Source organism: Macaca nemestrina, chromosome 15 (genome assembly GCF_043159975.1).
Source record: "Macaca nemestrina isolate mMacNem1 chromosome 15, mMacNem.hap1, whole genome shotgun sequence".
In the NCBI taxonomy this organism is placed as follows: Eukaryota; Metazoa; Chordata; class Mammalia; order Primates; family Cercopithecidae; genus Macaca; species Macaca nemestrina.
The window spans coordinates 27,396,272-27,422,757 of record NC_092139.1 but is presented as its reverse complement, the minus strand read 5'-3'; the positions used below and the strand labels follow the sequence as shown (position 1 = coordinate 27,422,757).

Sequence of the window (26,486 nt, the reverse complement as noted above, 5' to 3'; positions counted from 1 at the left end):
AGGGTTGAAAGAGCTTTGGGAGGGTTGAAGGGTACTTTAGGTCTAGGAGACTCAGCACTGGGCCAGAGCCACAGTCTGATGGACAGTGATTGGAGAGTGGACGCCATTGGGATTTCTCTTTCTAACGACATCCTCAAAACAGTGCTGAGATGTCTGCTTTATCCCTGCTTTGCAGATGAGGACACTGAGGCTCAGAGAGGGGAAGTCACTTGCCTAGGGACACACAGCGGGGAGAGGTGGAGGAGGGCTTCTAGTTCGAGACCCCTGACTTCACACCTGGTGTTCGTGCCAAGACTCCAGGCTGCCTCCCAGGTCCTCTGGGACAGCCCCTGCCTTCTACCAGGTGAGATGATGGCCCTATCAGGGTTCAAGATGGGTGGGGAGACCCAGGCCAGTCTGAGTGGGAGCTGGGACCAGCCAGGGTCCAGGGCCTGTGGATGGGGAAGTGGGAGGCAGAGGGTGGTGGCAGGACTGTGGGTGTCAGGGGGAGTATTCAACTTGGTTTATTCTGTGTTTCCCTCTCTCTGGAGCTCCCAGGTTTCTGGCTCTAAAGTCCCTTAGCTCTTAAATAGTAATTCATTCGTTCAACTGTTTACTGAGCACCTACTGTGTGCCACACCCCATGCTAGGCACTGGTAGCACAGCAGTGAACAAGATGAACAAAAGCCCATGACAGTAGTCACATAACCACATGAATTCAAACAACAAAAACAAAACAGGACCACATGTTATCAAAGAGAGACAGAAGTCAGGGGGACCCAGTGAAAGGGTTTGGGGGACACTTCCCAAGGAGGGGACTTTTGAGTTGAGAACGGAAGGAAGCACCAGTTACCCCGATGAAATGCCAGGCAAGAGCATCTGGGCAGTGGGAATGGTATGCACGAAGGCCCTGTGGCTGGAGTTAGCTGCCAGTCATCTCTGCTTCAAACCTCCCACTGTACGGCCTTGACTGCCACTTTTAGCACCTTTCCCCAGCATTAGGCAATTCCCATCAGCCACATATTCATTCAACAAACCCTCAGTGAGCCCCCTCCATGTGCTAGGTGCCCGGGACATAGGCGTGGCTCAGATACTGTCCCTGCCAGGAGGCAGGGAAACAGTGACTCAGGGGGAGGTGGGTAGGTAAGGTCAGGGCTTCTGATTATGAGGCATTTATTCCGTTCCTGGCCCTGGACCGAGGAGGCCCTTTGTGGATGGATGCCATCCTTACGCTCATTTTACAGATGAAGCCATCGAGGTTTCGAGAGGCTAACTCTCCCAAAGAGGCTGGTGCCCCCGTCCCCCCGGTTTTTTCTTTTTCTTTTTTTGTTTTTTTGAGACGGAGGCTTCCTCTGATGCCCAGGCTGGAGTGCAGTGGCAGGATCTGGGCTCCCTGCAGCCTCTGCCTCCCCTGTTCAGCGGTTCTCCTGAGTAGCTGGGACTACAGGCGCGTGCCACCATGCCCGGCTAATTTTTGGATTCTTTTTTTAGTAGAGACGGGGTTTCTGCATGTTGGCCAGGCTGGTCTCGAACTCCTGACCTCAAGTGATCCGCCCGCCTCGACTTCCCAAAGTGCTGGAATTACAGGCGTGAGCCACCGTGCCGGGCCCTGGTGCCTCTCTTTGGGCCTCGTTTTCCCCATCTGTGGGATGGGTGGGAGGGAGGCCGGCCAAGGGGCCCCGGCAACCCTACCTGTTCCAGTGTCTCCTCTCTTTCCAGCCAGGACCATGGGCAGCAACAAGAGCAAGCCCAAGGATGCCAGCCAGCGGCGCCGCAGCCTGGAGCCCGCCGAGAACGCGCATGGCGCTGGCGGGGGCGCTTTCCCCGCCTCCCAGACCCCCAGCAAGCCAGCCTCGGCCGACGGCCACCGCGGCCCCAGCGCGGCCTTCGCCCCCGCGGCCGCCGAGCCCAAGCTGTTCGGAGGCTTCAACTCCTCGGACACCGTCACCTCCCCGCAGAGGGCGGGCCCGCTGGCCGGTCAGTGCGCGGGCGGCGCTGGGTCCTCGCCCTCCTGGGGCCACGGCGGGGAGGCGGCGGGGCTGTGTGCCCGGGGTCGCCTCCTCTGCGCAGGCCCTTACTCTAGCCAGGAGAAGCGCCCCTGGGTGACTTGGGTGTGCGGGAGGGCAGTACCCACTGTGAAGCGCTCCGCGCCGCCGCCGCGGCCTTTGGGGTGGAGCAGGCGCAGAGGACGCGAGGTCTGGTGAAGGGAACCTAGTGGAACGCTGAGGCTCAGAGAGAGGGGCGGCGCGGGGACCGGGCCTGAAGCTGCTGCCTGGCGCCCAGGCCTTTTTCGTTGCCCCGGTCCGCCCAGAAATGAGTCGGGACCCGTGGCCCACGTGAACTGGGCACCGGGCGGCCCCGGCTGGGCCCGCGCCAGGATGCGCCCCTGCGCCCTCTGCTGGCGCTCTGCGGTCACCGCAGCCCCGGAGAGGGCCGCTTGGAGAGCCGCGGCCGTGCCCCAGACACTCCACGCAGACTTCACTCAGACCCGTGCACTCTCTCCACACTCACACGCTGGGCCACACACACGGCTACACCCCTGCCCGGGACACGCACACATGCGGAGTGGAGACAGGGTCACAGACACCCGCGGACACATCCCCAACGCAGATGTACCCAGATACAAACTCACATACATGCACAGGTGACGTCACACTTGTAGATGAAGACACACGCGCATGCCATCAGACGCGCATTCAAAGACACACACAAGACACAGACACATGCTCAGCTGGAAGTCACCATCGTGGCCGCCCAGACGACAGATGCACACGGGTGCATCGAGAACATGCGAACACTCAGAGACACACGGACAGGGCTGGACCCCTCAGATGCAGACGCACGCCCGAGAGAGAAACAGATCCACAGACACACCATTCATTTGTTCAAGAAGTATATATGGAGCTCCTACTACCGGCCGGGGCTCCTCTGCTGGGCAGACGGAACCCACCTGGGGGAAGGAAGCACAGGGCAGCTTGTGGAGGGCGTTAGAAGTGGCGCTGCGGCCAAGACACAAAACAGGCAGGGAGGGAGGGCTGGGGGATGTGTGGAGGTGGAGGCTGTAGCTTAAAATGGTGGAAGGGGGTACGGGGGCCTTTTTGAGGGGACAGTTACTTGGAGCCGAATCTTCCTGGACACCAGGAGCGCCCAGAGTGACACACTTTACGGAGAGAGAGCAAGTCTCCCTGGGGCAGTGTTCTTCATTCACTGCTTTGTTCAGCCTACAGCTCTTTCTTGAGCACCTACTATGTGCCTGGCTCTGGAAACAAAACAAAGATGCTTGTTATTGGGGACTTCTGGTCCTAGAGTAAGACAGGCACCAAACAGATAAGCCGGGACCCAGCACTGCCCAAAGCCCCGGGGGCGGACACGGACAGGAAGGGATGCTCCCGCTCCCACATGCCCTTGCAGGGATGCGCAGACACACGGATGCAGTGGACACATGCACAGGCCCATCTTCACTGAACCTGACCGTGTCTTTGGGCTGGGCGCTTGTGGTGTGTGGGAGACAAATCCCCACTCCTCCTGGGCACAGGGCCCTCCTGCCCACGCCTTCCCTGGGTGTGGCTCCACCATTCTGACACACCCCACCCCTCTCTGCAGGTGGAGTGACCACCTTTGTGGCCCTCTATGACTATGAGTCTAGGACGGAGACAGACCTGTCCTTCAAGAAAGGCGAGCGGCTCCAGATTGTCAACAACACGTGAGTGCCCCCTTCCCTACTGCCCGTCAGGGCTGGGTGGTGGGACTTCAAAGCGGGCAGGGGCTCATGCAGGATCTGGCATCAGGGCAGCGCAGTGTGGAGCCCAGGGCAGTGCGGAGCCGGGCGCTTGCTGCACTCTCGCCCTGGGCAGCACCTGCTGTCGCTCCCCCAGCTGTGGGGAACTCCTCCCAATCCCTGGCTCTTGCTTGCTCCCTCCAGCCCTCTCTCAGCTTCTCCCTCTCTCTGCTTCTCTCTTGCTGGCCCTTAGGAGGAAGGTGGATGTCAGGTGTGTACATGCTCTGTGGGCGGCGGGCTGGGCAGGGTGCTTTGCGGGGGGTGGGGGCTGCTGTCTGCATGTGCTTCCACTCCCTGCCTGTGATCTCTGGCTCTCTTGGCTGCTCCTCACCTCCCAGCTTCTCCTCTCCCCCTCACCAATTGATTAGGTCCTGGACCTTAACCCCAGGCTGTGATCAGGGGCCCCTCCGTTGCACTCTCCTGCACACCTCCTCCCCATCCACCTTCCTACTCACTCACCCTCCCATTCTGCCCCGTCAGCCCACCCAAGTGTCCGCTGCATGCAGGACCCAGTGCTGTGACTGGGATGGCCTGGGTGGAGAAGGCCTTGGCCACGCCCTCCTGGAGCCAGCATGTGGCCAGGGAGACAGCCCATGGCCCCAGTCCAGGCCAAGAGTCAGGCAGTGGACAAGCCCAGAGTCAGCTCCTGGAGCCCCTGCTGTGGGCCTGTCTCTGGTGATGACCACAGGGATTGGGAGGGTCAAGGGCCTCAAAGGAAAGCCAGTGAAGTTCTCTGGCAGGTGGCAGTGGTGGAAGGGCAGCTTGCGGGAGGGGGCCGGGCTGGAGGGGGCTGACGCCTTCGCGGGTGTGAGAGGCAGAGAGGTTCTAGAGGGCGGAGGAGAATCGATCCCTGGGTGTCCTCGAAGGCCTGGCTAAGGAAGTTGGGGGTTTCCACTGCCCCGAGCGTGTCTGGCTTGCTCATACCCCACTTACTTGCCTTGCGCATGCTCTTCCCTTTGCCTGAAATGCCCTTTCTCCGGTGTCTGCCTGGAGAACTCCTGTTCATGGCTCAAGATCAGTGCAGGACTGCCTTCTCAGGGGGCAAAAGGGAACAGAGGTGCCAGTTGCCATGCCAGTCGTCTCCACCCGTGTCCTCGTATTGACTCCTCTCTGCAGTCTAGCCAGGGTTGAAGTGATCGGGGAGGGGCTGTCTCCATTTTGCAGATGAGGAAACTGAGGCTCAGCGATGTGAAGGTCCTTGTCCAAGGTCACACAGCTGCCAAGTAGCAAAGCCAGGACTGGAACTGAAGCAGCAACTTTCTGCCCTCCTCAAGCTGCTCTTGGCGGCGGGGGAGGGGGGGTGCGTGGAGGGGAGGGGCTCTCCCAGCTCCCCCTCCCCCCTTGCATGACAGAGTCCTGGTGCGAAGCTACAGTTTTCTTATTGTCACCAGCTGTTTGTGTCTGCTTCCCCCCTAAACTGGGAGCTGCTGGAGGGCAGCTCTCTGGTGCACCTCACTTCTGGGTCCCCATAGCACCTGTAACTCAGCACAGTGGCGGGTGCCCAGCAGGTGATGGTGAACAGGATGAATGAACAGCAGTGACAAAGTCACCATTTCTTGTGCTCTCTATGTGAGCCTGCTGAGTGCTTGAAGTCGCATTATTTTATATATGCATCACCATAGCCTTGAGAAATGGGAAGTCTTACTTGCACCATTTTACAGATGAGGAAGCTGAGGCCCAGAGAGGTGAAATGACTTGCCCAAGGTCACATGGCTAGTAGGGGCAGAGCTGGAAGACTAGGCTGGCCCTCCGACCCATGGTCCTTTCAGAAAGGCTCAGTGGAGGTGCAGCAGAGGCCACAGGCGGGAGGGGCCTGTGCAGGGGAGGGGCGCCAGCAGGATGGCTTTGAAGTCCTGGTGGAGTCTCTACCAAGCGTCTCAGACTGGGTGACAGCTGGGGCAGAGGTGTGGAGGCAGGAAGGGCTTGGATAACTTTGGTTCTGCCTTTTTCACCTGGAGTCAGAGGGCAGCCCCATGCTTGCCTTTTTCCAGCCCTTTCCCTCCACTCTTCTTGCCTTCCAGGGGTGGGTGCGCTGGGGGAGGTTTGGCCAGGAGGCTGGGGCTGCCAGGAGGCCTGGAAGTGATGGAATCTCATTCAGGGAAGACCCTGGGTAGACTGGGAGATGGGGGTGGGTGGATTGGGAGCCCCTTCTCATATCACAGTGCTCCAATGTTCCTTCACTTAGACGTCAGAGATGGTGGCTGAGCGCGGTGGCTCACAAATGTAATCCCAGCGCTTTGGAGGGCTGAGGCAGGAAGATCGCTTGAACCGAGAAGTTTGAGACCAGCCTGGGCAACATAGGGAGATCTGGCCTCTACAAAATATAAAATTAAATTAGCTAGGTGTGGTGGTGCGTGCCGGTGGTCCTGGCTATTCAGGAGCCTGAGGTGGGAGGATCGCTTGAGCCAGGAGTTCAAGGCTGCAGTGAGCCGTGATCATGCTACTGCACTCCAGCCTGAGTGACAGAGCAAGACTGTCTCAAAAAAAAAAAAAAAAAAAGAAGTGAAGGAGTGGGATGTAGGTGGGGGCTGGTATTAGTAGAAGAGGAGAGGGAAAGGGATTTGGGGGCGGGGCTTGGTAGGAGATGGGCCACCTGAATTTAGGTGTTCGAGTCTCCCACCTCACCCGGGTCCCGCCTGCATGCACATCCTTCCGCCATCAGTGCTCAGGGCCTATTACTGTGTAGTGCCTCCCCCACCCTGTAAGAGTGAGGGACTTTCTGAATCTAGTATGGGGCCCAGGCATGTGTGGGGGCTGAGCTGGCTGTCAGGGCAGTAGAGAGAGAGGAGGAACCTGTCTGTGGATGGGGTCTGGCTAAGTGGGAGTCCTCACAGTAGCAGACCCAGAGACCCCCCGCCATGGATCTTGGTGCCACGTGGCCCTGGGTCCTGGTGTTCTGGGTACCATGTGGCCCTGGGCATGAGGAAGCCCTCTGGGGCTGACGTCTGACTGCCTCAAGCTCCCTGACCTGACATCCGAGTCTCAGGAGTCAGGACTCCTCTGGGTCTGATTCTCGGTTGCTCCCTGAACTGCCCCTTCCTCCCACCCAAATTCCAGGAGCTTCTTTTGGGAGTTTTCTGGCCGGCGCTTCCGGGCAGCAGCGCCTCAACTGGCCTCTGCCTCCTTGCCCTGCTCATGGCGGCAGGGGGCACCTCGGGAGTCCAGAGCCTCGGGGCCCTGCCTTCATGCTCTCCTCCAGAGACCTGTGCTGGCTTCACCCCTGCCTCGCTCCTCCCTCACCCCACAGACCATGTGCCCCAGGCCTTGGGGCTTGGAAACTTGGCCTCCTGCCCACTGCCCGCCCGGCCAGCCTCAGCCGTGGTGCACCAGCTCAGCGGCCATCCGCAGAGCCCTCCCAACCAGTCCCAACAGCCCAAGGGAGCGAATGTCAGTGCCCACGCTGGCATATGTCCTGGGTTCCAAAGCTGCCGTGCCCCTGAGCCACATGCCACCCTGGCTGGAACCCAAGGATTAGGGCCCCAAAAGAGGATCCTGGGGCTCAGAGAGGTGAGGTCAGTTGCTTAAGGGCCACACAGCTGGTGACCAGCAGTTGTGAAAAATCACAGCTCTGGGACTCTTGGCCCCTCTTCTAGCCACGGGTGGGAAGGCAAGGGGTCGGGCAGGAATGCGCGATTCCCTTCCTTCCCTGCTTGCTGCCCGCCTTATGAGGACCAGGCCCCAGGGAAGGTGCTGGATGCAGTAGAACTCCTCACCCTGATGGCTTGATGCTGCTGTGACTGACGACCGTAGCCACCAGAGGCAGGTTTGAGCCTCCCAAGCCCCTGACATGGGAAGATGGGGATTGATACCTCCATTTCACAGGTGGGCAAACTGAGGCTCAGATGATCATCACGGTCATTATCTCAGTTTACTCTGAGCCCAGCTTGACGCTCACTGTTTACACACTTTGCCTGCAAGGGAGATTCTGTGAATATTGTCTCCTTTTTACATATGAGGAAACTAAGACCCAGAGAGGGCAGGGTACTTGCCCAAGGTCACACAGCAAATCTTTGTTGGAGACCAGGACTGTGCTGCTTTGGTTTTTAAAACTGTGCTGCTTTGGTTTTGGGGAGTAGGAAGGGGCACTGTGGAAATATCGATTTAGTTGTTTCTAGTTTTATTTTTTAGCTAAATCCAGATCTAACAACTGATGCATGTTGTGCTGGGCTCTGATACAGCTTTTTTTTTTTTTTTTTTTGAGACCGAGTCTTGCTCTGTGACCCAGGCTGGAGTGCAGTGGTGCGATCTTGGCTCACTGCAATCCCTGCCTCCTGGGTTCAAGTGATTCTCCTGCCTCAGCTTCCCAAGTAACTGAGATTACAGATGTACATCACCACGCCCAGCTAATTTTTATATTTTTATTAGAGAAGGGGTTTCGCCATGTTGCCAGGCTGGTCTCGAACTCCTGACTTCAAGTGATCCATCTACCTCGGTCTCCCAAAGTGTTGAGATTACAGGCATGAGCCACCGTGCACTGTCTGTTCTGGCATTTTATATCCTGGGAGGGAGACATGGCTAACCCTGCAAATTTGGAAACTGAGACTGCTGAGTGTGGTGTGGAGGGGCCAAGGTCACACAGCCAGCAAGTGGTGAGCTGGGATGGTGTCTAGGGCAGCCCAGCACTGGAGCTCATGCCCTCAGACCCCTCTAAATCAGGGGCCAGGCTGAGACTGGATCTTGGGTCCTTCAGTAAAACTGGAGTGCATCTCATCTCTCTCCCTGTCCCCTGTGAAATGAAACCCCCGGACTGGACCATGAAACCCCAGACTCACAGGTGGGCTGACTCTGGGGAGTGAGAACCCTGCTTACTGAAATCTGGGTAGTGTCAGCTGCGCTCCTCTCGTTCTTGGGCCCTGCTTGGCTGGCCTCCGATCATAGGCCTCCTGCCAGCCTTTCACTCTGAGTGGGTGACTGGAGGCTCCCCAGAGGCTGACCAGCCTGCAGACGGTAGCTTTGTCAAACGGCCTCAATTTTTAGCATCTGACCTTAGACTTTGGCCCCTTCCCACTGTGACCTGTCCTCTGCCCCAGCCCTGCAGCCTCCTCTTTCATCTGCCACTGACTTTCCCAAAGGTCTCAGCCTCTCTGGGGCCTGGGGAGGCCTACTGTGCCTGGCTGTGGACAGTCAGGGGCACTGCTTCCCACTCTTGCTCTGCCGTTGATTGACCGTGTGGCAAATCACTGGCCTGTCTGTGCCTCGTTTTCCCCCATTGGTAAATGGAGGCTTTGAACTGAAAGGTCTCAGAGAGCTGTTTTCTGTGATTTGAGTCCTTGCTTTGTAGCTTTGGGCAAGTCCCTGCACCTCTCTGTCCCTCAGTTTCCCCAACTCTCTAAAGAAAGTGCTGGCCGGGGGTGGTGGCTCACGCCTGTAATCCCAGCACTTTTGGAGGCCGAGGCAGGCAGATCACTTGAGGTCAGGAGTTTGAGACCAGCCTGGCCAACATGGTAAAACCTCGTCTCTACTAAAAATACAAAAAATAGCTGGGCTTGATGGCGCTCACCTGTAATCCCAGCTACTTGAGAGGCTGAGGCAGGAGAATCGCTTGAACCCAGGAGGTGAAGGTTGCAGTGAGCCGAGATCACGCTGTTGCACTCCAGCCTGGGCGATAAAGCAAGACTCCATCTCAAATAAATAAATAAATAAAGTGCTGGGCTACTCTGGCCTGGGTGCTGTGTGCCCCTGCGCTGATCCCTTGACACTTCTGAGCTACAGTTTCTTCATCTGGGGGCCCTGCCTTCCTCCCTTGCAGGGTGGCCTTGAGGGTCAGTGGGAGAGACAAGTGTGGACACCCCGGGTGGGTATACAACAAGGAGGTAGGTGGGGATTTGGGACATCCAAAGGCTTCTTTCCTTGAGGTGGATCTTGCCCCCTTACTCCAGGGTCCTCCCTCCAGTAACCCCACATAGCTTACTTCCCTGCCTGAGTGTGTGTCCAGCCATCACAGAGCCGAGACAGGCCACACAGCCCCAGTCACACGCCCTCGCCTCACTCCATCAGGAGGGGACACCACACCCTCTGGCTCACTTCTGGCAGAACCCCAGGGTCTCAGGTGCTCACCTGTCCTCTGACAGGTCCCTGGAGAGCTCCCCAAGCTCTGCTCCCTCCTGGCCTCAACTTCTCCATCTTCTATATGGGCTGAAGAATATGGCCAGGGGCAGCTCAGAAGAACTGGGAGCCAGGGATCCAGGTTCAAGTTCAGATTGTGTGACTGTAGGCAAGGGCCTTTCTCTCTCTGGGCCCTGGTGGTGGGTGGGGGCCACCCTGCCTGCAGCGTGTCTTCTCAGGGTCGTGGTGAAGTGCAAAAGTGGCCTTGGATTGAGAAGAGCCCAGCAAGCTGTCAAGCCCTGTTGCACCCTGTAGGGGGCACTCCTTCTATCTGGGAGTCAGGAGCCCCGGCCTGGCTGTGTGACCTTGAGCAAAGAGGCCTTTGCTTCTCTGGCCTCAGTCTTCCCAGCTGTACAGTGGGAATGAGAGGGGGCTGGACCCTAGTTCCCAGGTCTCCCTGCCCATTGACCTCTCCTCACTCCCTGTGGACCCTGTCCCTGTCCCCTTGGTTGCTTTGGATGTGAGGCCTCTGTGGCTGCCCCCTCCTCCCCTGTCCCCAGCACCGCCTGGCTCTCCCGCTCTCTCCCCTGCTCTTTCTGCCACTCTCCGCCTCTCACCACCCCCATCTCTGCCTCTTCTCTCCTGTTGGGCTCTCGCTCTCTCCTCCCTCCTCTGTGTCTCTGGACCCCCGCTCCAGCCAGACCTGGTTCACATTCAGATGGCTGCAAAGGTACTTCCGCCCCTCCCCGCTCCCACCCAGGCCCAGGGGACCCAACCACGCCGGGAGCTCCTCCTGCCCCATCCCCATCACCCGCCCCCCCCCTTTTCCTCACTTTCGCATAGAAGTGCCCTGGGCATCGGGGCTCTGCCACCTCACCCCCTCTGACAGGGCTCACTGTGTGACTTTGGGCAAGTCCCAGCCCCCTCTGGCCTCAGTTTCCCCCTGCAGATGGGTAGGCTGGAGGAGGGGGCCTGTAGTTTTCAACTGAGGAGCCCTTTAGGTGTGACCCGTGATTTGGGACAGAGGCAAGCCTTGCTCTCGTTTGCAGGGTTGGGGCCTGGATGGTCACTGGGTCCCAGAAGGGCCCTGCTTGCCTCCACCCAGGTCTCACCAGCTCCCAGGAGCAGGCTTCCGAATCTCAGAGCATGGGGACACTTTCAAGTCTCACTTGACTTTCTCTCAGGCAGGAATCTCTTCTATTACAACCTTGCTTGCCCGCAGAGACAGGGGGCTCCCTCCCTCCCTCCCAAGGCAGCTCTCCTCATCTTGAGATGTCTTGGTACATCTGAAAGGAAGCGACTTTCTTCCTGTCCCGGGACTCCTCCCCTGTGGATTTGAGCCTCAGATGACTAAGGCCAGTCCTGCCCTGGTCCTAGACAAAGTCCATCTGATCCAGCTTCGGCAGAAAGGCGTCTGGGCCAGGGAGGGGAGGAGTTCCAGGCCAGCTGGACCTGGCATGCTGCGGGGACTCATGCTGGCCCCACCACCTCCCTGGGCCTCCCTCAGCCACTAGAGCCCTGAGCACAGCACCTAGGAGGATGGTGGGTGCTGGGTTTGTGGCTGACGGCTCCTTTCTCCTTTTCTCCCTCCTTCTGTCCCTGCTCAGAGAGGGAGACTGGTGGCTGGCCCACTCGCTCAGCACGGGACAGACAGGCTACATTCCCAGCAACTACGTGGCGCCCTCCGACTCCATCCAGGCCGAGGAGTGAGTACTGTCTCTGGCTGCCTCTACCCGTCGTCCCTGGACACTGCCGGTGCAGAGCACCTCTCCTGGGCTGGGGTGGGAGGTCTGGCTGCCCAGCGCCCCAGCCATATCCAGGGAGAAGTGCTATGAGTGGGCAGAAGCCCGGACAGTCAGCAACATCCTCCGTCCTCCCACTCCCAGGTGGTATTTTGGCAAGATCACCAGACGGGAGTCAGAGCGGTTACTGCTCAATGCGGAGAACCCGAGAGGGACCTTCCTCGTGCGAGAAAGTGAGACCACAAAAGGTACGAGCACTCTCGTTGGCCAATGGATACTGAGTCTTCTGTGAGTGGTTTGAGCTGAGTGTTGAGGAATGAGCAGGAGTTTGGTTTGTGGAGTAGGGAGGGAAGAGCCTTCCAGGTGGAGGTAATGGCAGGATCAAAGTCAGGGAGGTGCATTTGAGGAACGCTGAGTAACCTGCGGTGGCCAGATGTCCAGAGAAAGATGAGGCTTAGCCTCTCTGGCCTCAGTTTTCTCAAATGAAAGATGGGCATAGGTTGTCTGGAGGTTTTTCTGAGTGCCACACAGTAACAGGCTTGTTCCCAGGGTAGGTGCTGCTACAAAGAGCCCTGCTTCTTCCCCTTCCCCAGGGGTCCCTGGGCTGCACTGGATTCTGGAGGCTGGCTTTGCCCTCCCCCAACCGCAGTCCTGATCCCTGCCCCTCTCATGTCCCTCCCCTGAGCCAGAGAATGAAGACCATCCCCTTTCTCTCCAGCCCCTCTGAGAGTGGGTTGCAGGCGCCCATCACCATGGCAACCAAGCTGGGCTGCTTCCTGTGGGCCTGGGGCTCAGCGGGAGATGGGGAGCAGAGCATCCATGTCGAGCCGTGCATTTACGTACAGTTGTGCGGCCGTGTGTGGGTGTGCATGCTGTGTGTACGTCTGGGCGTGTGTGTGTGTGTGCATGTGGGGTGGAATTGTCTGTGTGTCGCTGTGTGGGAATGGACTGTTGTGGTTTGTCTGGTGCCCGAGGGCCTGGGGAACGTGTACCTGTATGAGCATGTGGCCACTGGGCACGGGCATGCCTGTATGTGTATGCACATATGGCCAGGGTTGGCTTCAGTCTCAGGCCTGCGGCTTCCACATGCACCAGCCAGGCCGTCCGTAGAAAATCACGGTCGCCCAAGGCAGGTTTTGAGTCCTCGGGTGTGGGTTTGAGCCCCAGCCCTGTCTCTGGCTTGCCGGGTGACCCCAGGCTGGCCACTCCCCTCTCTGGACCTCATTTCTTCTGTACGCTGGGATCGTAACCTCCTCCTGAAGATTGCAAAGGGGAGGTCTGTGGGCTAGGAGGGCTGGGCTTCCCCCATGCCTATGCACTGCCTGGCCAGGCTCCTGGGAAGGCCGTTCCTGGCCGCTGGAGCCTCTGCCCTTGCCTCCAGGGCTCAGCCTTGTTCCCTGATGCCATTTGGGCGTCTCTTGGCCTCTGGTCCTACCTGGGCCTGCTGGATGGGAGGAAACTTTTCTGGCCAAAAGCTTTTCTAGGCTCAAGAGAAAGAGGGGAGGCACCAGGGCTGGCTCTGCTTGACCCAGGCAGCCTTCAGGCCACACCCAGCCAGTGGTCTCCTGCCCACGACAGCCAGCCTCTGCCAACCACCCCCTCCCGCCTGACCCTGGGCCTGTCTTCAGAAAGGAGGTCGGAGGGGGGACACGGACAGTGCCCCCGTGAGCCGATCCAGAGAGGGAAAGCAGTTAGGCCAGGGCCACACAGCAACAGGGAGCCACTCACAGGCTCCCAGCAAACAGTTATTGAGTGCCTACTGTGTGCCTGGCCCTTTTATATGTGGTGGCATGGAATCTCCCCAGCAGCCCTGGGAGCACCCGCATTGTGCAGAGGAGGAAACTGAGGCCCAGAGAGAGCCAGCAACCCCTCCAAGTTCCATAGCTAGGATGCCCACCTGAGATATGGGGGTCTTGCTGGGGCCAAGGGTGCGTGGCAGGACGTTCCAATCAAGTGTCTCTTGGGTCCCTTGGCCCTACCTCTGTGGCTGCCCCGGGGCTGGCTGTTGAGACACAGGGTGGGCCGGGGGCCCCGCCTGGGCCTCCCTTCCCTCCAATGTCAGGCAGGCACAGAACGGTGTCCAGAGCAGCGCTGAGTGCTGCGGCCTGCAGGAGAGAGGGCGTGGCGGTCACGGCTCCCCTCTGTGCCCCGCAGGTGCCTACTGCCTCTCAGTGTCCGACTTCGACAACGCCAAGGGCCTCAACGTGAAGCACTACAAGATCCGCAAGCTGGACAGCGGCGGCTTCTACATCACCTCCCGCACCCAGTTCAACAGCCTGCAGCAGCTGGTGGCCTACTACTCCAGTGAGCCAGCCTCGGAGGGCGGGCGGGCAGAGCCTCAGCTGCAGACCCTGGGGAGGGGCTTTGGAGCCTAGAAGGGTGGGGTCTTCTGTTATCCTGTGATGCCAGGTTTCCTGCTCCCCTCCCCACTTTCTCCCTCCCCCTTCCCTTCCTCTCTCCTCCGTTTTCCCTACTTTCCTCCGTCTCCTTCTTCTTCCTCTTCTTTCCCCTGACCCGCTCCTCCCAGTCCCCGTCTCTCCCTGCTCCTGCTCTGCAGCTGGCTGGTATGGAGGGGGCTGCCCTGAGGAGCCCAAGAGTGAGCTGGAAGGGAGGGGACGGAGGCTGGTGTCGTTTGTCTATGTAGCCCTAGGACCGGTCTGAACCGGTTGCTGGGAGAGGAGGAGGGGGCGGCCAGATCGATTGCAGCAGAGACGGAGAGAGCGGCAGAGGGAGCTCGCGGGGCTTGCGTGCTGGGTGAGGGCTCGGGCGTGGGCGCAGTGCTGTAGCCCACCCACCTGGGCGTCCGGAGCTGACTGCAGTGTCGGGGCCTGTGGGTGCCTGTGGGTGCCTGTGTGCCCATGTGTCTGTGGCACGCGTGGCCTCTGTGTGCAGGTGTTGGTCCACTTCCCACCCCAAGTCTCCTCCTCCTCTCAGCTCGGCCTCCTGACTTCCTCTGGGATCACCCACCACGCTCTTGTCTCTTCGGCCACCGCTGTGTGGCTCATGCTGAACCCCGTTCCCTCAGATCAGAACTCTCCAGGGGCTGTCTTGGAATCTTGGGATAAAGACCCCCACCAGCCCCCGAGTGGTCTAATCCCAGCTGCCTCCCCACCTCTGCCTGGTGCCGCCCTTCCCCACCTGCTCCCTGCAGCTCCTTTTGCCTCCGCTTCTTCAGCCCTGCAGCTATTCTTTCCTCAGAGCCTTTGCTCTGGCTGTGCCCCTGCCTGGAGGGCTCTTCCCTGCTTAACCCCTCACCCTCCTGCACATCCAAGCTCAGTTGCTGCTTCCTCCAGGAAGCCTCCCAGGACCCTCCTGCTGTTGCGCAAACAGCTCTCCTCCAGTCACATTCATGTCTGTGGTCCTGGGAGGTGATTAGGGAATTGAGGCTCCTCCCTGGACTCCGAGTTCCTGAGGGTAGATTCCCTGGACTTGTTCCCCGCAGGGTCCCTGGCACCCCCTACTGTCTGCTGAATGACTGACTCAGCAGATGCATAAAGCACTGTGGGCCTGTGTGGGGGTGGGACTGTGTGCACATAGATGTAGATGCCTGGCTTTGAGGGCACCCTGGGTGTCTCCTGAAATCTGCGTGCATCTGGCATGTAGGGTGACACACACTGAGGGGCAGGGAGGCCCCAGGGCAGAAGCCCCCCCTAACTGCTCCTCTTGCCTCCTCCTCAGAACACGCCGATGGCCTGTGCCACCGCCTCACCACTGTGTGCCCCACATCCAAGCCTCAGACTCAGGGCCTGGCCAAGGATGCCTGGGAGATCCCTCGGGAGTCGCTGCGGCTGGAGGTCAAGCTGGGCCAGGGCTGCTTTGGCGAGGTGTGGATGGGTAAGGCCTGGCCCCTGCCCTCGGGAGAGGCATCCATCCCCCACCCCGTGTGGCAGCTCTGGGCTCTGTTGGTCCCTTTGCCTTTAGCTGCCTCTGCTGGACGACGGGGCCCTGTTGTAAATCTGGAGCCCCCCAGCGGTGGCTGGCACCGAATTGGGATGTGGCCCCCCAAGTGCTGTGCCCCAGACCGTGTAAACCATAGCACCTGATTCCAAGATCCGCACAGGGCTGGGCATTGCACAGACCTGCTGTGTAGGCTGGGCCCGGTGGCCTCACTCGGAGTCTCAGTCTTCCTGACTATGAATGGGGCTGGTGACAGTGGGACCTATGGGAGGCTGTGGAGGCCCTGGCCCAGTGCATTGTCCACACACCAGCTGTTAGCCATGGAGAGAGAAGCCTGGCTCGTGGGAGGAGGTGCTGGGAAGCTTAGTTCTGGCATGGTCTGAGCCTGTTAGTGATTTCCTGTCTAACCCTGGAGAAACAGCAAAGCATGAGCACCGTGCAGCCCTGACAAAACCCAGGCCCCTTGTCCACCAGTTGCTTTCTGCTCACACAGAGGGACCAGAGGCCAGGGTGGAGATGGGACAGCACTTGTAAACCCGTAAGCCCATGGTGCTAGCGGGGATCACGGTGTGCTGTTTTCAAGGTGGTTTCATCTGAGCCGCATCTCCACTCAGTCCCACTGCCTCCACTCTCCACCCTCCAGAGTGCTGATGGAGGACAGCAGAGAGGCCTCCTGGGTGGAAGGCACTGCAGGGACAGAGGCCTGGAGGCTGGAGGTCAGGCCGTCTGGAAGGGGGAGGCATGGGCTTTGAGCTGGTGAGAGGGGAGAGGGGTGAGAAGCCAGGGTGTGAGCACAGCCACAAAGTGAGGACTTGAGCGAAACCTGGGTGAATGCACAGCGTCAGCCATTCTGGTGGCTGCAAAACTCATTTCTGGCTTCGGTGAGTGGTGATGACCCTGGGAAGGGCCTCACTTCCTCCCTGGGTGCTCCAGGTCGACTCATGAAGTGCCACATGCAGATGGCTTGAGCCAGGAGGACCACAGAGGTGGGCCTGAGCCCTAACCCTCGGAGAGAGGCCCAGTGACTGGGAGGAATGGGCCCAAGGTCACACAGCAAAGGAACCTTGAGTCCTGCTGGCACAAGAACCTGGATTAAACATGCTGGTCTAGAATACAGCTTCCCCCAGAGCCCCCAGTTAGAAAAGCAGATAGTAGTGAAACGATAACCGCATTACTTACTGAGCCCTCACGGTGGGGCTGGCCCAGTGGTTAAAATCTCATTCAGTCCTCAAACAGCTCCACCAATAGACACTGTGGAATCCCCATTTTCCAGATGAGATAACTGAGGCTTAGAGAGGGGAACTGACTCTCCCATTGTCTCTCTGCTGGCTGGAGGTGAAGGTGGGAGTCAGGCTCTGGCCAGCCTGACCCCCAAACCCTCATGCTTAGGACAGTGTCTCACTTTTTGGGATGGGTGGGCTCCAGAGGTGACCTCTTTTTCTGGCAGCAGCCTCCGCAGTCCCTGGGCCAGCTCCGCGTCACCCCTGGCCTCCACCAGTACATATTGCATGCTAACACATGAGGCACGTTCAAAGTCCTGCCAGAGGGAACATGACCAACCCAGGAGTGACACCGGTTGAGTTGGAACCTTGGTCCCCTATCTGTCATGCTAATAAGCTGCTTTTAAGGACTTATAGATAGGCTCTCACTCTATCACCCAGGCTGGAGTGCAGTGGCGTGATTTCGGCTCACTGCACCCTCCACCTTCCAGGCTCAAGCCATTCTCCTACCTCAGCCTCCCAAGTACCCAGTATTACAGGCACACACCACTACCGCCTGGCTAATTTTTGTATTTTTAGTGAAGACAGGGTTTCACCATGTTGGCCAGGCTGGTCTTGAACTCCTGACCTCAAATGATCCACACGCCTCGACTCCCTAAAGTGCTGGGATTACAGGCGTGAGCTACCACGCCCAGCCTGGACATTCTTAATAATCACAGTCCAGGCTGGGCGCGGTGGCTCACGCCTGTAATCCCAGCACTTTGGGAGGCCAAGGCGGGTGGTTCGAGACCATCCTGGCTAACACCGTGATACCCCGTCTCTACTAAAAATACAAAAAAATTAGCCGGGCGTGGTGGCAGGCGCCTATAGTCCCAGCCATTCAGGAGGCTGAGACAGGAGAATGGTGTGAAGCTGGGAGGCGGAGCTTGCAGTGAGCCAAGTTCGTGCCACTGCACTCCAGCCTGGGCGACAGAGCGAGACTCTGTCTCAAAAAATCAATCAATCAATCAATCAATCAATCAATCACAGTCCCGACAACAGCTACTGGTTCTTGAGCATTTAATCCTAGTAACAATCCTGTGAGGAGCACCCTGCCATTGTACCCATTGTACAGATGGGGAGACTGAGGCTCAGAAAGGGCCCAGGCTTTGACTGGGTTTGTCACATGGCTGTGGAGGCCACAGCTGACACCAACACCCAGGCGAGCAGATCCTGGATCCCTGTGCAGTAGGAGTTGAGGGGCTCCACTGAGGCAGCCTGCATCCCTCCTCAACAGGGACCTGGAACGGCACTACTAGGGTGGCCATCAAAACCCTGAAGCCTGGCACGATGTCTCCAGAGGCCTTCCTGCAGGAGGCCCAGGTCATGAAGAAGCTGAGGCATGAGAAGCTGGTGCAGTTGTATGCTGTGGTTTCGGAGGAGCCCATTTACATCGTCACAGAGTACATGAGCAAGGGTGAGGCCTGGGCGGCCGGGCAGGGGCAGGGGGCATGAGCCTCGTTTCCCCTCATGTCTAGAATGGGCATCTTCAAAGATGAAATGCGGTAGAGCCAAATCCTGGGTCTCCTGGGCCGGAGTGCAGTGGTACAGTCGTAGCTCACTTCAGCCTCAACCTTCCAGGCTCAAGCCATCCTCCCATCTCAGCCCCCCAAGTAGCTGGGACCACAGGTATATGTCACCAGGCCCAGCTAATTTTTTATTTTTTGTAGAGTTGGGACACTATGTTGCCCAGGCTGGTCTCGAACTCTTGGGCTCAAGCAATCCTTCCACCTCCACCTCCCAAAGTGTTGGGATTACAGGTGTGAGCCATAGTAATTTTTAAACTAATTAGTTAGTTTTCAAAATTCCACTTTTTGAAGGTATAGTTTACATATGATAAAATATACCCCTTTTAAGTGTTCAGTTCAGTGAGTTTTAACAAGTGGATTTACTGTGTACCCCTAACCATAATGAAATTATGTAACATCTCCATCACCCAGAAAGTTCCTTGTGCCCTTTGCAGACAGTACCGTCCAGCCCCAAACCCATGCACCCACTCATCTGCTTTCTGTCATTATAGATTTGTTTTATTTATTCTAGAATTTATTACATGGAATCTTTTACATCTGGGATGCATCCTTTTTTTACTTCTTTAATTTTAATTTTTTATTTTTTGAGATGAGGTCTCGCTATGTTGCCCAGGCTAGAGTGCAGTGGTGTGATCATAGCTCACTGCAGCCTTGATCTCCCAGGCTTAATTGATCTTCCCATCTCAGCCTCTCAAGTAGCTGGGACTACAGGTGCACACCACCCTGCCCAGCTACTTTTTTTTTTTTTTTTTGGTATTTTTTGTACAGACAGAGTCTTACTGTGTAGCTCAGGCTGGTCTCAAACTACTGGGCTCAAGTGATCTTCCCGCCTCGGCCTCCCACAGTGCTGGGATTGCAGGCAGGAGCCACCACGCTCGGCCTGAAATGCATCCCTGTTGTGTCTCCCAGTGGTTTGTTCCTGTTGTCGCTGAGCAGGACTCTGCTGTCTGCATTAGTACAGTTTACCTGTTCACCTGGAGGTGGACTTCTGGTTGTTTCCCGTCCTGCTTGCCTTTTGAGTGAGAAGCACTGAGTGAGGCCTTGCTGTGCTGGTTAAAGCAAGGCCAGCCACCTGGGAGGACGGGTTTTGGGAATCACTGCATCCTGGCAGAGGGACAGGGCAGGAGCTGGAGCTGGATCTCTCTCTGCCCAGGGAGTTTGCTGGACTTTCTCAAGGGGGAGACGGGCAAGTACCTGCGGCTACCTCAGCTGGTGGACATGGCTGCTCAGGTGAGTCAGCCCTTCCCGCCTCCCCACACCCTTGGTCCTCGAGCACCCAATCCCATCTGGTGCAGCCATTTCTGGCCTCTTGAGTGCCCTCTCCAAGAAGCCTACCTTGATTGCCTCTACACTCATTGATCTTGCTGCACGTATTTACCAGGTCTGCTTACAGATGCCCTGAGTGGTGATTCTGGGCAACAGAAAGCCCTTACCTGGGCACCAGGGGTCACTGACTTACTGTGGGACCTCGGGCCTCAGTTGTCGTCTGTATAAAGGTCATGTAGCGCTCAGCAGACATGTGTTCGCGCTGGCTGCAGGCAGTGCTCAACAAGTGTTTTTTTTCATTTAATCCTCATCACGACCGGGAGTGACGAGGATTGGCTGTTATTCCCACTGGACGGATGAGAAAACAGGCTCAGAGAGACTTGGGCAGCAGGCAGGACCTGGCACTCATCTGTGTCTGGGTCCGCTGGGGCCTCTTTCCATGGTCACCTCGCTTTCCTGGCTGCATCTAATCTTGTGCCTCCCTTTGACCTTTGCCCTCTACCCTCTGCCCTGTGCTCCCTATTCCCGCAGAGCACTGCTCCTGCTTTCGATGCCAACAGCATTTACTGTGAACTGACCTCACTTGCCTGAAGAAGTGTGGGGAGGGTGGGGAAGGGGTGGTTGGCTTTCCAGCCCCGGGGTGCTATGTGGCCCTGGGAGGGCATGGGTGGCACCTGAGCCGGGCTCCCGCGGTTCCACCTGCAGATCGCCTCAGGCATGGCATACGTGGAGCGGATGAACTACGTCCACCGGGATCTTCGTGCAGCCAACATCCTGGTGGGAGAGAACCTGGTGTGCAAAGTGGCTGACTTCGGGCTGGCTCGGCTCATCGAAGACAATGAGTACACGGCCCGGCAAGGTGAGCAGGGACTGTGTGGTATGCTGCGCTTGGCCTGGGACAGGTCACGTCCCGCTCCGAGTCTGTTTCCTCATCTGTCATTCCTCATGGTGCTTATCTACCAGAGTGGTTGTGACAGGAGGTCAGAGCTGCCCCGACCTTTCTCATTCCTGCAGGTGCCAAATTCCCCATCAAGTGGACAGCTCCGGAAGCTGCCCTGTATGGCCGCTTCACCATCAAGTCGGACGTGTGGTCCTTTGGGATCCTGCTGACTGAGCTCACCACAAAGGGACGGGTGCCCTACCCTGGTAAGAAGGTCCTCATGGCCCGTCTCTAGTCCCCAAACCCGTCTGCCCTGGTGGCCTTGGGCAAGTCATGACTCCTGCTGGGCGCGTTTCCCCATCCGTACAACAAAGAAGTTGAGCATCTGATGTTAGGCTCTCCCGATGGTCCATGCTCTCAGCTTCGGGGACAGGACCTACCTATGGTCACACTCAACCTGTCCTAGGCAGGAAGCCCTCGCTGTCCTCCCCATCAGCTTCCCCCACCCCACTTTCCTCACTGGAGCCGGGCTCCCCATGCCTTGCTCTGCCCACAGGGATGGTGAACCGCGAGGTGCTGGACCAGGTGGAACGGGGCTACCGGATGCCCTGCCCACCGGAGTGTCCCGAGTCCCTGCACGACCTCATGTGCCAGTGCTGGCGGAAGGAGCCTGAGGAGCGGCCCACCTTCGAGTACCTGCAGGCCTTCCTGGAGGACTACTTCACGTCCACTGAGCCCCAGTACCAGCCCGGGGAGAACCTCTAGGTGCAGGCGGGCCCAGACCGGCTTCTCGGCTTGGATTCTGGGCTGGGTGGCCCCTGTCTCGGGGCTTGCCTCGCTCTGCCTGCCTGCTGTTGGTCCTCTCTCTGTGGGGCTGAATTGTCAGGGGCGAGGCCCCTCCCTCTTTGGTGGCATGGAAGGGGCTTCTGGACCTAGGGTGGCCCGAGAGGGCGGCAGGCGTGCGAGACCAGCACAGTGACTCTGTCCGGCTCCCGCTGTAGCCGCACGCTCCTCCCCGCACTCCCTCCTGGAGCTCTGTGGGTCTCTGGAAGAAGAACCGGGAGAAGGGCTGGGTCCGGGGCTGAGGGTGCCCTTTTCCAGCCTCAGCCTACTCCACTCACCGAACTCCTTCCCCACTTCTGTGCCACCGCCGGTCTATGTCGAGAGCTGGCCAAAGAGCCTTTCCAAAGAGGGCCCTGGCCCTGCCTGCCTGCCACCCTGCCCCTCGCCATCCGTTCTGGAAACACCTGTAGGCGGAGGCTGCCGAGACAGACCCTCTGCCGCTGCTCCCAGGCTGGGCAGCACGAGGCCTCGCCTGACCTGATGATGGTGGGTGGGTGGGATGAGTACCCCCTCAAACCCTGCCCTCCTTAGACCTGATGGACCCTTTGAGATTATCACTTCCTTGCCCCCATTTCACCCATGGGGAGGCAGTCGAGAGAGGGGATGTGACATGCCCAAGGCCACGGAGCAGTTCAGAGTGGAGGTGGGCTTGGAACCTGGTGCTCCCTCTGTCTTCCTCAGGAACCAACAGTTCGTCAGAGGAATCATGGAAAGACTGGGACAGTCCAGGAGACAAGGGGTCTGAGGATGCATTCGAGACGGCAGATTCCCACTGCCGCTGCCCGCTCAGCCCAGCTGTCGGGAACAGCATGGAGGCAGATGTGGGGCTGAGCTGGGAATCAGGGTGAAAGGTGCAAGTGTGGAGAGAGAGGCTTCAATCAGCTTGTGGGTGATTTTTGACCTTCAGAGCCAGCCGGCCATGAAAGGGAGTGAGCCCCGGGGCTCTGGAGGCAATCAAACAGACATAGAAGAGCCAAGAGTCCAGGAGGCCCTGGTCCTGGCCTCCTTCCCCGTACTTTGTCCTGTGGCATTTCAATTCCTGGCCCTGTTCTTCTCCCCAAGTTGGCGCCCTTTAACTCATCAGGAGAGAAAAGAGTGCCTAGGCAGGGGTGAAAGAGGACGTGTTACCCACTGCCATGCACCAGGACTGGCTGTGTAACCTTGGGTGGCCCCTGCTTTCTCTCTGGGCTGCAGCGTCTGCCCCACATGTGGCCATGGCCTCTGCAACTGCTCAGCTCCAGTCCAGGCCCTGTGGCAGGACATCCATGGTGAGCCCAGCCCTGGGACGTCAGGAGACTGGGCTCTGGCTCTGTTCAGCCTTAGGGTGTGTGGTAGATTCTCCCTGGGCCTCAGTGTGCCCATGTGTAAAGGGGCAGCTGACAGTTTGTGGCATCTTGCCAAGGATCCCTGTGTGTGTGTGCGTGTGCATGTGTGTGTGTCTCCATGTGCGTCCATATTTAACATGTAAAAATGCCCCCCCTGCTCCGTCCCCCAAACATGTACATTTCACCATGGCCCCCTCGTCATAGCAATAACATTCCCACTGCCAAGGGTTCTTGAGCCAGCCAGGCCCTGCCAGTGGGGAAGGAGGTCAAGCAGTGCCTGCCTATGAAATTTCAACTTTTCCTTTCGTACATGTTTATTACCCAAGTCTTCTCCCGTCCATTCCAGTCAAGTCTGGGCTCACTCACCCCAGCGAGTTCTCAAATCCCTCTCCAACTGCCTAAGGCCCTTTGTGTAAGGTGTCTTAATACTGTCCTTTTTTTTTTTTTTTTTTAAACAGTGTTTTGTAGATTTCAGATGACTATGCAGAGGCCTGGGGGACCCCTGGCTCTGGGCCGGGTCTGGGGGTCCCAAATTCCAAGGCCCAGACATGGGGGGGTGGGGGTATCCAGAATTGGTTGTAAATACTTTGCATATTGTCTGATTAAACACAAGCAGACCTCAGAATTTGATCAACAGTTTATTGAACATCTACTGTGTGCTGGAGAGCGAGATGGGGCGGAATATGCGAGAACAAACTGCCCCTCGAGGGGTCTTTGGGCAGTACTAGTAGCTGGAGGGCTTCAGGCCAAGGCAGGGGTGACATGATCAGACTGGAGACAGCTACGGCAGAATGTGGCTGTTTGTGCACATCTGCACCTGTGTTTGGGGGTGAGCACCTGGGAGAAGGACAAGGCACATCACAGGACTTCCCCGAGCATGACAAGTTCAGGACTCAAATGTCCGTGGTGGATGGTAGCAGTGACACTGGGAAGTGGCTGGGGCTGTCAGGCCTGCCTATAGGAGATCACAAATACACGACAAGAATGCCACTGTGTGTGCTCTTCACGTGTTTCCTAGGAGTGCAGGGCAGGGGTGCTGGATTGATCCACAAAAGTCCTGAAAATGCTGAAGAAACACCCAAAGACCCTTCCCCTCCTCCCTCCTTCCCCACCACCAAAGCACGCAGTCTTGAAGGTTGATTTGCAACTGTCTATACGAACACATTTATTTTACACAAATATACATCAGATCACACACCTGTACACCGGAGTCAACTCTGGCTGCAACATCGCTTAATTAAAAACGAATTTCAACAAATCATAGTGTCCGGGTCAGGGTGGCATCTGGAGATCACAGGGGTGTGTGTGTGGGTGTGTGTGTCTCGGGAGTAGAGATGATCTGGATGTGAGGTTGTGGCAGGTGTTCTCTGCTTGCTGGTGGGAGCGTACCTGGATGCGTGCGCCTTTCTGTTCATGGGAGTATGTGCGTGGGCTCTGTTCGCAGACATGGTGTTTGGATGTTTGTGTGTGAGCAGCTGTCTAGGTGGTCTGTGAGCCTGGGCTCATGGAGATGTGTCCCAGATGTGTGTGCTTGGGCATTAACGGGATGAGGTGAGCCGGTCCGCTTGCTCTGGCTGTGTGTGTACTGTGTGAACACAGATCCACGGGGTTCACGAGCCTGTGGGCTCCTGGGGTGTGTGGGCACCGAGGTGTGCAGCTGGGTTCACGTGGATGTGGGTGGGGACAGCATGCGTGCCCGTGTGGACCCGTGTGAGCTTGGGCTCCCACCCGCAGCGCTGGCCACTCCCGGCGGGACCCACGTGTGCCCGGGGGCGCAGGGCCACGTGCGAGCACGCCGGGCACAAAGCTCTCGCCCGTGCTGCCGCGGCAGGTCAGGAGTGCGCATGCGCGGCGTGGCAGGGTCCAACCCTAACCCCCCGCGCCGGCACAGGCGGGACCCGCCACGGCGGGGCCTCTCTCCTCTTCGTTGTCCGTCTGAGCGTTTCTCTGTCTTCCTCTCTCTTGTCTGTCAGTGGCTCTTCAGCCCTCTCTGGCCTTACATCAATTTCCTGTTTCTTCTTTTTTAAGTTTTAAAAATTTCAATAGCTTTTGGGGTTACAAGTGGTTTTTGGTTACATGGATAAATTATATACGGGTGAATTTTGTAGTATACTCGTCATCCGAGTAGCGTACGTTGTACCTAATATGTAAGTTTTAAAAATCCCACACCCCACCTTCCTTGCTTTTTTCTTTCTTTCTCTTTCCTTTTCTTTTATTTCCCTTTCCCCTCCCTCCCTCCCTTTTTTTGAGATGGAGTCTTGTTCTGTCCCCAGGCTGGAGTGCAGTGGCTCACTGCAACCTCCACCTCCTGGGCTCAAGCCATTCTCCTGCCTCAGCCTCCCGAGTAGCTGGAACCACAGGTGCGCGCCCTCATACCCTGGCTAATTGTGTGTGTGTGTGTGTGTGTGTGTGTGTGTGTGTGTGTGTGTGTGTGTGTGTGTAGAGACGGGGTCTTGCTAGTTGCCCAGACTGGTCTTGAGCTCCTGGGCTCAGGTGATCTGCCCCCTCGGGCTCCCAAAGTGTAGCGATTATAGGCGTGAGTCACTGCGCCTGGTTGATTTTCCTTTTGTTTCTCTATGTGTCTTTCTGTCTCACTGTTGCTAATTTCTGTCTCTTTTCCTCTTTGCCTGGATGCTGTCTCTCTTTAGTCCCCACCCTCCCTTTCTGCCTCTCACATTTTTCTCCCCATCCACCTCTTCCCATCTCTGACTCTTCCCAGGCCCTCCCACACCTCCATGCCTTTGCCCAGGCTGTTTTCACCGCTGGGAATGCCCTTTCTTCCCGCTGTACAACCTGGCAAACTCCTATTCATCCTGCAGAGCACATCTCTGAGGCCACAGACCGGCCCTGGGAGCTCTCCCTGATGCCCTGGAATCCGCAGAGGTTGTCAGCCTGCCCACTAGAACAAGCACTTGAGGGACTGGGTGACGTTCTCCCTGATGATCCCAGGCCTGGCCACATGGGTAACTCAGGGGAGGCAGGTGGGAAAGTTGCTCTCTCTCTCCCCCTCCTGTCTCTGGCTCCTTCTCTGGTTGGGACCTCCTCACTCTGGGCCTGCATCCAGTTGGCTTGTACTGTACTCGGTGTGTAAGGGAGACAGAGATAGACACACAGAGATGCAGTGTAGAGGCAAGAGATGTCATCCACTCTGCCTGGGCCATAGTCTCCTGGCCCCACCGTCCCCTCCTTCAGCCCTGTGTAGTGTCCAGGTGTCTCCAGGGGAAATGCTACCCCAGAGCTCCATGTCCCCTCAACCTTCCTTTTCTGCCTTCAGTTGGTTTTACTGTTAATTCTGCATGCATTTTTTTCTTTCTGAGAAAAATAAAATGTTTCCCCCATGACAAAAAATAATATATACTCTTTCTGGCAAAGTAGGAAAGATAGAGGAAAACACAAACCAACCAACCACATTTCACACCCCCTGCGCCGCCCCTCCCATTTGGAGCCTGGGGCATGTCTCTAGGGTGCGTGCAGGGGGTGTGTGGTGGGTGGTGTGTGTAGGGGTGTGCGGCATATGCGTGTCCCTGCTCCTGTGGCCTCCCAGGCTTCGTCCTATGAGCTTCGAAAGTCTCTTTGTTCATCCTCTGCTTCTCTCATCCCCTCTCTTCCTCCCACCCTAGTTACATTCTCCAGACCAGACTTCATGCTGGGTGCACGCATGCACAGACACGCACAGACATGCACACACACACGCATACACACACACACACACACACAGAGTTTCTTCTCTGCATTTTCTATCATCTCTGTCTTCTTTTCCCATTTTTCTCTCGGAGGCTCTGAAACGCTGTGGTTCATAGAGAGAAAAAGAGATAAGCAGAGACTCAGAGATTCAGACAGGACAGACAGGAAAAGGGGATGGAGACAGAGGGGCTGGAATTGGGGGTGGGAAGGGAGCGATAGGCACAGAAACTTTTTGTCCATCTGTTTGTCGTCTGTGAGG

At 57.5% G+C, this 26,486-nt stretch overlaps 1 protein-coding gene across 5 annotated transcripts in view; it reads left to right on the top strand.

The window, feature by feature from the left end:
- The window catches only part of LOC105496309 (SRC proto-oncogene, non-receptor tyrosine kinase), a 60,750-nt gene extending 37,577 nt beyond the window's left edge, over positions 1-23,173 (top strand). For 3 of the 5 annotated variants that reach the window (XM_011766641.2, XM_024797468.2, XM_011766638.3), the window contains 14 exons: positions 176-343; positions 1,699-1,956; positions 3,583-3,682; positions 3,951-3,968; positions 10,500-10,532; positions 11,410-11,508; positions 11,689-11,792; positions 13,699-13,848; positions 15,223-15,378; positions 17,938-18,117; positions 19,383-19,459; positions 20,201-20,354; positions 20,510-20,641; positions 20,932-23,173. In XM_011766641.2, coding sequence (XP_011764943.1) covers positions 1,707-1,956; positions 3,583-3,682; positions 3,951-3,968; positions 10,500-10,532; positions 11,410-11,508; positions 11,689-11,792; positions 13,699-13,848; positions 15,223-15,378; positions 17,938-18,117; positions 19,383-19,459; positions 20,201-20,354; positions 20,510-20,641; positions 20,932-21,140 — 1,662 coding nt within the window. In that variant the 5' untranslated portion in view covers positions 176-343; positions 1,699-1,706 and the 3' untranslated portion in view covers positions 21,141-23,173. The remainder of the gene's footprint in view (positions 1-175; positions 344-1,698; positions 1,957-3,582; positions 3,683-3,950; positions 3,969-10,499; positions 10,533-11,409; positions 11,509-11,688; positions 11,793-13,698; positions 13,849-15,222; positions 15,379-17,937; positions 18,118-19,382; positions 19,460-20,200; positions 20,355-20,509; positions 20,642-20,931) is intronic. The other 2 variants (XM_071079345.1, XM_071079346.1) reach the window with 2 other exon arrangements.
- Positions 23,174-26,486: the final 3,313 nt, after the last annotated feature.